This window comes from Nelumbo lutea, chromosome 1 (genome assembly GCF_056320005.1).
Source record: "Nelumbo lutea isolate HS-2025 chromosome 1, American lotus-T2T, whole genome shotgun sequence".
NCBI lineage: Eukaryota > Viridiplantae > Streptophyta > Magnoliopsida > Proteales > Nelumbonaceae > Nelumbo > Nelumbo lutea.
In genome coordinates, this window is record NC_142684.1 from 32,089,770 (window position 1) to 32,099,357 (window position 9,588).

General features: G+C 35.2%; 1 protein-coding gene across 15 annotated transcripts in view; it reads right to left on the reverse strand.

Annotated features, from left to right (window-relative positions):
* Positions 1–7,103, reverse strand: part of LOC148874178 (vacuolar protein sorting-associated protein 9A-like) — a 77,549-nt gene extending 70,446 nt beyond the window's left edge. For 2 of the 15 annotated variants that reach the window (XM_088963957.1, XM_088963955.1), the window contains exons 1-2: positions 6,903–7,030; positions 6,601–6,791 (exon numbers count right to left, since the gene is read on the reverse strand). In XM_088963957.1, the coding sequence (XP_088820083.1) occupies positions 6,601–6,710 (110 nt within the window). In that variant the 5' untranslated portion in view covers positions 6,711–6,791; positions 6,903–7,030. Of the gene's footprint in view, positions 1–6,600; positions 6,808–6,878 lie in introns of all 15 variants that reach the window. The other 13 variants (XM_088963963.1, XM_088963956.1, XM_088963959.1 and 10 more) reach the window with 11 other exon arrangements.
* Between the last annotated feature and the right edge of the window lie 2,485 nt (positions 7,104–9,588).

Genomic DNA, 9,588 nt, shown 5'->3' on the forward strand with positions numbered 1-9,588 from the left:
TCCATGTTAGGATATTAAATTCTAAATCCCTACACAAAAAAATAAATGATTTTATAATTTTAATTGCCTTTTAAGAAAATATTTTATTATGATGAATGAATGAACAACACTAGAAAATAGGAGGTTCTCGGAACTTTGGTGAGTGAGCAATGTGAGCAAACCAGGCCCTATAGCTTGACTCATAGCTATAGGATTTAAACACAACTGGAAAATATCATTATCAATGATTGAAAGGTGGGTGGCACATTGCCCAATCAAAAAGGCATGACTAGGAACTTAACTGAGGATTTTGTGTAGATTTATCAGTTAATTTTGTTCATTATTTGTTTAGATAGGTAGTGGGGACCACAGCACACTTGTTGGAACCCTTTAGAGTGTTTTGGAGTGTCTTTTCTAAGTTCTTTATTCAGTTTTGGTGTTCAGCCGCCATATAAGGGTATACTTGTCTTTGTACATGTTTTTTACTTTCAAGTATAAATAACAATGAGAGGGGACAGCCAGATCTGATTGCTCTCTCAATCTTTTCTATATTCTTTCTCTTCTTCTTCTCTCTTCTCACAAAATCTCTTATTTTCTTCATCTTTTTCTATAGATTTTTATTTCTGCAGATTTCTACTTGATTTCAAAGCAGGATTTGAGCTTTTTTCCGTTATCCCATCATGCAGCCATAGACCAGCTGACTGCATGATGAGTTAGAGGGCTGATCAAAGAACTCAAAAGTGCCCAGTTTTTGGATTTTTTGGTGGATCTAGAACCCCTTGTAGGCTTGTAGCAGATCTAGGGTTGATCACCACAGCAGGAAGAATTGGACAAGGGGGAAGAACCCTGATTGTAGAAGGACTCTTCAATTTTGACCTGGGAAGGGGCATTCTAGATTTTTGGAGTTCTTGGTGAATTCTGAAGGGGGCGGTTCAAGTCTAGTGATTTCTGAGGTCTCTGGAGGGAGCAGAAGCCTTTTCTATTGTTTCTACCAGCTCCCATGGAGACAGGAATCTTGGTGGGAGGAGGTTTTTAAGTACCAAAAGGATGGTTGAGGCCTCTAAAAGAGATAAATTCATTTTTCTCACCTATAGTTAGTTTCCTAATCTATTTTGAGAATTATGGAGGGCTAAAGCACTAAGCAAAGTTCAACCAGTGACATGGGACTGGGTAGAGGACTAGGTGGAGCAAGCTCCAGAGAATCTTTTGGACTTGAGATTATTACCACAGTTAAGTTAAATTGTACAAACTATTTAGAGTGGGAAACAATCAGCCAAGATGGCTATTGGAGCTCGTGGGAAACTGGGATACCTTACTAGGGATGAGAAGAAACCTGAAACAAATTCCTCCGGGTGGGTATAAGAGAATTACATGGTAATGTCTTGGCTGTGTAATTCAATGTTACCACATTTTGGTAAGAATTTTTTTTCTTGGTAAATACAACAAAGGAGATTTGGGATGGAGTGATTGAGACCTATTCCCAAAGCAGAATGTAACCAAAGCCTATTAGTTGAGGAATCAGGTGATTATTACAAAAACAAGGAGATAGGCCTCTTGCTATGTATTTCTCCATGCTGAAAACACATTGGCAAGAAATAGATCACTTAGAGACTGTGGTTTGGGAGAATACGAAGGATGTGGTAACTGATCAAAAGATTTCTTGGCTAAACTGAAGTACTGAACCCTGAATTTGATATTGCTAGGCAACACATCCTTTCCAGATAGAGTGTGACTCTTTCTCAAACTTATGCTTTTATGTCTAGAGAGAAGAGTAGGAAGAATTTCATGCTGAAACAATCTGGAGTTGACCAGTTGGCTATGGTTAGTATAGTCAAACCTAAGCCAAATGAAGACAAGGAGAGTAGTGAGATCAAGAGGGAGGATATGAAGGACTTGGTGTATGACTACTGCAAGAAGCTTAAGCATACCACAGACACCTGTTGGAAGCTCTATCCACATCTCATATCAGCTCGGATCAAGAATAAGAAGGGAAATGCAAATGTGGTAGTTATTCGAGACTTTCTGGGACCTCCTGCCCAAGCCGATTTGGAGTCCATTGCAATGGCAACAGTCAAAACTGAATTGGAAAAGTTTGGACAGCTTATGAGTAGAAAGATTCAGCTAGTTCTAGTTCTTCAAGTGGTTGCACATTATGCCTCCAGTCCACCACAAGTAAGGAGTGATTTACTGGATTATAGACTCAGGAGCATCTGAGCACATGACTAGTATGTCTACCCTTTTCAATTCTTATTAGTAGTGTTCTAGTAGAGATAAAGTCTCTATAGTAGATGGTTCTCAATTGTCCTCTGTCTTACATGTTCCTAGACTTAATACTAACCTTCTTTCTATGAATAGTCCAACAAAGAATTTGAATTGCTCAGTGACATTCTTTTCTTGATAATTGTGTTTTGCAGGATCTGGAGTCAAAAAGGACGATTGGGAATAATCGTAAGGTGAGCGGAGTCTATCTTCTAGATGAGCTTCCAAGACATCCAAGCCACCATGTTAGCAGCAATGGTAGTGGGTTAGAGTCAATGAGAAAAACTATGCTTTAGCATAATCATTTAGGTCATCTTTCTTTCATTCTTTGAGATGTTTGTTTCCCAAATTGTTTGAAGTCTATTCAGTCATCTAGTTTGAGTGTAAGAGTTGTCAATTGGGAAAACATTGTGGATATTCTTTTAAACCAAGTAATAAAAGAAGTTCTTCTATTTTTGATATTGTTCACACTGGTGCATGGGGACCTTATCATATTTCTTCCATAAGTGGTTACTGGTATTTTCTTTTGTTTGTGGATGATTATTTCTCAATATTCTTGGATAGATCTAATGAGACCTTGTGATGAGGTACCCATTTGGTGCGACAATTCTATCAGATGGTTCTCACACAGTTTGGAGTGAAGACTAAGATTTTTAGATCAAACAATGCTAGAAAATATTTTGAGAAAGATTTGGCTACGTATTTTTTGGAGCATGGGGTGATTCATTAAAGTAGTTGTGCTATACACTGCAGTAAAATGGAGTAGCAGAGAAAAAAAATAGATACATTGCGAAGGTGGCAAGAAGTCTTATGATATGTGCTTCAAATCCTGTTCGGTTTTGGGGGGGTGTAGTTCTCACAATTGTGTATTTAATCAACTGTGTTCCTTCACGCATCCTGAGGGTTCAAGGTGCCACTCAGCTTTTTATTTCCAAAAGATGAGATATTTCATATAACTTGGTGTGTCTGTTTTGTTCACATTCTTTGTCCTCAAAGTAGAAAGTTGGATCCCAAGGCCAAGAAATGTGTTTTCCTCGGGTATGCTCAAAAACCAAAAAGGGTATTGTTGTTATGATCCAATGTCAAGGACCAGGCTTGTCACTATGGATGTTACCTTTTTTGAGTTGCATTCTTTTTATCTGGTAGTTTTCCTCTGGGGGGGAAGAGCTCACAGTCTGTTCCTCTTCTTGTTCCTCCAACCGATCCATCAGCACCAATCCCACTACCTAATCCACTATGGCCTGCCTCACAATTCTTTCAGCACCAATGCAAAAGGATTGACTCCACACATGCTCCAGTAAAAGAACTTGCACAACTCTCCATCAGTCCATCCGAGATTCTAGGTTCGATTGATATAGTTCCAAGTATTTCCTTTGAGCCTGTTATTGCCTCTAATTCCATTGATGATGTTTCTATATCTAACATTGATGTTGCAACTGATCTCAATCTTCCCATTGCACCCCGCAAAGGAAAGATAAAGTGTACAACCCATTACATTTCACACTATCCTTCCTACAGTGCCCTATCACCTTCCTATCATGCCTTCCTCTCTTCCCTAGATTTTGTGTCTCTACCCAAGAATGTTAGTGAGGGTCTATCCAAACCTTAGTGGAGAACAACTACGATAGAAGAGATGGAGGCTTTGATTTAGAATCAGACATGGGAGATAGTTGATATTCCTACAAAAAAAGAGACAATTGGATGTAGATGGATGTTCACTATGAAGTGTAGGGCCGATGGCAATATTGAGATGTACAAGGAAAAGTTGGTTGCAAAAGGGTATACTCAAACCTATGGTATAAACTATTAGGAGACCTTTGCACCAATGGCTAAGATGTGCTCAACTCGGATTCTCTTGTCTCTAGCAGCTATTTACTCATGGCCACTCTTCTAGCTTGATGTTAAGAATACTTTCCTTAATGGTAATTTGTAGGATGAGGTATATATGGACCTTCCAGACGGTTTCTCTATGAACGTTGGTGAGGGAAAAGCCTATAGGCTGAAGAAATCATTATATGGTTTAAAACAGTCACCTAGGGCATGGTTTGACAAGTTTAGGGGAGCATTGATCCGTTTTGGATACACACAAACCCAATCATATCACACTCTCTTTGTAAAGAGGAGAGAACCACTAGTGTCAATACTGATTGTATATGTGGATGATAGTTGTTACAAGAAATATTCAAAGGGAGACCAATGCACTCAAGAAGTCACTACAACAAGAATTTAAGACTAAGGATCTAGGTGAACTGAAATATTTTTTGGGAATTGAGTTTGCAAGATCCAAGCATGGGATATTCATATCTCAAAGAAAGTATGTATTGGACCTACTTGCAGGAAATTGGGAATTTAGGAGTTAAACCAATTAATACTCCTATTGATCCAAACCACAGGATTAATGCTTTGGCTGGTAAGTTGGTTAAGGATGTGGCGAGATACTAGAGGATGGTAGATCGGCTACTATATCTATGCAAGACACACCCAGACATTTCCTATGCTATGAGTGTTGTGAGCCAATATATGCATGCTTCTCAGGTTCAACACTAGGAAGCCATTGATAGGATACTTGCATACCTGAAGAAACATCCAAGCAAAGGAATTTTATTCTCAGATCATGGGAATTTGAAGCTAGAATCCTATACAACACAGTCTAAACATGACACTCACCCTCAATGGAAAGAGAGGGTAGATATTTCATTTTAGAAGTATTGTAAAGGCTTCACACCCTAAGATTAGCAGTCCTGAAAGTATAATCACAGATCTCCACTTGAGGCACTACATCTCAGACCATAAAGGCTATGCCACCCACCATAGAACAAATAATATAGTCAGGAGTTGCATATACTGCTCATACATCATAGACTACAGCCCATATCTAAACAACAATTATGACTCAGATAGCAAGGAAAGAACTTAACCAATCAGCCGACCAATGCAGGTTCACATATGCACAACTTCCATTTTCATGTCAAGAAAGATCTGAATACTGTCCTTTAGTTTTAATTTCTCAATCAATCTCAGTAATAATATTCTCCACAAAAGTGTGCTTATGAGCAAAACAGCACTTGTTTCATTCCTTCCAAATATGATAAAAAGCACTATAAAAAATTATACATGGAAGTAAGGAGGATAAACAGCAGCACTTTAAATTTCTTTGCTTCTAATCAACCGCACCCATCCAACATTCACCATAGCTAGTGTTCTGCCCACACTTTGATGCCAAAGTTGACCAAATCCTTGTTGAAAAACTACATTCAAACAAGAGATGACGAAGACTTTCATTGGACTGATAACAGAAAAAATAAGAAGATGGCTGCAAAATTTGATGTCTAGGAAGCCAGTCTTGTGTTGGCAAGCATTTTTTTTATGAATAGTGTGTTGGCAAGCATGGGATACACATCCTCCATGTGATGAAACTGTTCCTAGAAACTTATTTAAACCGCAGAACATCCCTCCAGAAGACCAGTGGACTCTGTCTTCTAATAATTTGACATGCATTCTTTTCTCCTTGTTGAAAATGCTTTCTACTTTAATTTACTTAAATATTTTATGTAATTAATATTTAACAAATCATTTTCCAAATAGGATTATCACAGGGTGTCGTCCCTGACAAATGCATTGTGAGATAGAGCAAAATCCTCCTGGAAACCCACTCATCAAAAGTGAAAACAAAACCATGGAAAAATAAGCACCTATATCCAATTCCTCCACCTCAGCATATATCAAATTTGTTTAAGGCAATAAATAATCCACAAATCACCGCTTAACACGGCTAGCTTTCTAGAAATGATGCATTTATTGACTTCCAACATTCTATCTGAAATCTGACAACGATAATGAATGAAGGCTCCAATTCCATAAATAATGGCTCTTCTCATGAAGCCCAACCTCAAGGAAATTTCCCTAAATCGAGATAGAAAAAGAGTAAAGAACTCAAAAATGCTCTATGTCCTCCAGAATACCGTAAAAATCTAGATATCATGACATTAAACTCGTAAATGCCCATCCAGATGATGCTCTTGAAGGTCTAGAAACTAAAACCCCGTATGAAGCATACTCAATAACCCAGACCCACAGAAAAGGCAGACACAACCTAAATTTACTTTCTTAATATTATGTAATTCATGTTCAAATCTACATGGAATTCACTATTAAATCAAGGATACAATGTATCCAGACAAGATTTCGAAGAATTATCTTCAGTACAAACACATGATGATCTGTAAAAACTATAAAAATCAGAAAAAAAAATATCACAATCGTTTTAAAAGTCAATCTAAACAACTCCTGCTACTAATTACTATTCAATTAAGACTATCCCAAGCAACAAGAATTGCAAACAAGAAAAGAGGATCAGGTAACCTTTTGATGGACTTGACGAATTCTGTGGCCGAGGGTTGTCGCATCCGCTCGAGAAAATCATGCCAAGTTAGTGGCGCCGTTGACGAGCCGAATACATCTGCGTTTTCCATCCACTACCGAAGAATGTATATAGCTCTTCTATTAAATAATGCGAAACCAATTTGTTATAAGGAGCAATTCAGATCGCCCAACTGTTCGACGCCATGACTGAAAGTAATTAGCTTTACAGAAAAAAAAAAAAAAAAAAACAGAGAATAAAAAGAAGATTGAGGAGAGACCCAAGTGGAATACAAGGTCTTGACTTTGAACTTTTGAAGCCTCCAAACAACCGGAGATGGATCGCTATGTGCAACGTGAATGCTCCTGAACGGTTGGTCAGTCAGCCGTCGATAGACCAGTCTATCATCATAATATAGAGTACGTATTTTTTGTAGAAGAAATAATCATGTCGACTGCAAAGAAATAACGCCGTGTGCAACTCCTTCAAATCACGCGCTACAGACAAGGAGGTATCGATCATGACATGGCCAAATTTGTCTCCTTGTATTATTGATCATGGAACGAACTGGGCCATGGCATAGGGCGGGATTCCAAGCCTATGACTTTAGGGCCCGTTTGGCTTGTAGAGTGTATTGGAATTGGAATCGGAATCAATTATTTCTAACACCTGTTTTGTTCGGCCATTAATCTGAATCAAATTCCCATTATTGTTATTTGGTTCTTTTGGAGTTGAAATCAAAAATCAACTGAAGGATCAGTTTGAAAGGAGTACAAATGCAAATATGTAGATCGCAAAATCATATATTTTGTATTATTTTGCATTTATTTGTACTATATATATTTGTATTTGTACTCCTTTCAAACTGAGCCAAAAAGTTTTCAATTTTGTATCAGTTTATTTATTATTTTATTATTACTATTAATATTTTATGAATATATAATTATTATTTTATTGGTTCATTGTTATTATTATTTTATTAGTATTTAATAATTAATATCTATGCATTTATCATTAATTTATGAATTTTTAATATATTAGTATTTCTTTATTATTAAAATATTTCCATTATTATATTTTATTAATAATTTATTATTTTATTATTTTCTTATATTGTTTTTGTTTATTACTTTAATGTTCATTTATTCTTAGTTATTAATTAATACATTAGTATTTTATTATTGCTTTAATGATATTATATTCATATTTTTTATTATAGTTAACTATTATTATTATTATTTAATAAATGAGATCTTTAATTACTCTTTGTTATTATTATTTGGGAAATTTTTTTATCAATACCTTGCACTTTAGGGGTTGTCTCAAGTCAGTCCTTGAACTTCAAATAATGTGCCTCTGTAGTACCTAAACTTCCAAAAACTGTCAATTTAGTCCCTACCATTAGCAGTGTCAATTACTTCTGAAAATGTAAAAACTACCTTTCTAAAGAAGACACTGTTCATTATCTTCTACATTGAGACTAAAGACAGAAATCATAAATTCATTTCAAAAACCAAGGAATCATCATAGCTTTTGGTGTCTTGGACATCAATAAAAAACCAAATGGTTGGCTTTGTTTTTCGATAAAATCTTCCAACTTCCATTGTTGCACGCCACCCTTGCAAGGAAGACAAGCAATATCCAAGTTTGCTATTCTCACCATCTTCAGAAATTTTTTTAGTTTTGGGACAAGTGAAATATATCCTCATTCCTTTCTGGATCTAAGAAAAAAAGTATTAACTATCAGATTAATAGAATGATGCAACTTAAAAGAAAAAGCAACCAATGCAAAAAGAACAACATGATTACCCTCTACAAAGTTATCTTCTATTACTAGTGGATTAATTCAAGAATATTCAACTGTACATCTTATCAAATTAATTAAAACCAGTGTTATCCTATCAAATTCCACTAATATGGAACCATCAAACTATAGATTCTTAGTAGGAATGACCAAAGACTAGAAACTGCTTCAAAGGGCCTTGCAGAACCCAAAAATGAAACCCAAATTCAATCCTTGAAAGTAAACCCAGATAGGAAATTTCAATGTAGAGGGAGAAAGGGTCTTGCAGAACCAATCTAAGTTCTAAATGTCTCCCAAAACTAAATTTCCAATCATCAGATTGACTAAAATACTGGAAACCTGAAAAACAATCTTAGGCTTAGGGTTTCAAACTTGCAGGCTTAGTTTGTTTTCCACATCCTTCCTAGCCATGGTGTTTTGTGCTTTGTTCATTGTTTCAGTGGAGACTATAGATGGACGGGGAGACAAGAGCTTCTACTTTATGTGACTGGTTTACTAGAATCAAAGGACCCTCCTCCTTGGTAAAAAAGGTAGAAGACAGTGAACAATGTCTATTTTGGTTCAGTTCAAGGTAGAAGACAATGAACAATGTCTTCTTTGAATGGTAGTTTTGACATTTTCAAAAGTGTTAAGTCGCACATGTGATCACATGATATAGATAATTGACGAGTTGCTAACAACGGGGACTAAATTGACAATACTATAGTAGCATGTTTTGAAGTTTAGGGACTGACTTGAGGCAAACCATAAAGTACAAGGTACTAATTATGAAATTTCCCCTATTATTTTATTAGTATTTAATAATTAATATCTTAGTATTTTTCAATAATTATGAATATTTTATTAATATATTTTCATTTTCTTATTAGTTTATTAATATTCCATTGTTTTTGTTTATTAAGTAAAAATTATTTTATTATAATTTAAAAAATAATATGTTCATATTTTATTCTTACTTTAATTGTGTTACATTAATATTTTATTTGTACTATTATTTTACTAATAGTTTACTAATATTTTATTATTATTTTAATTATTAATATATTCTTATATTATTATTGTTGTATTATTAGTTTCATAATATTTTTATTATTTAATTATTAACATTTTATTACTATATCATGAATTGTTTATTGATATTGTATTATTATTATTATTATTATTATTAACTCATATCATCATTTTA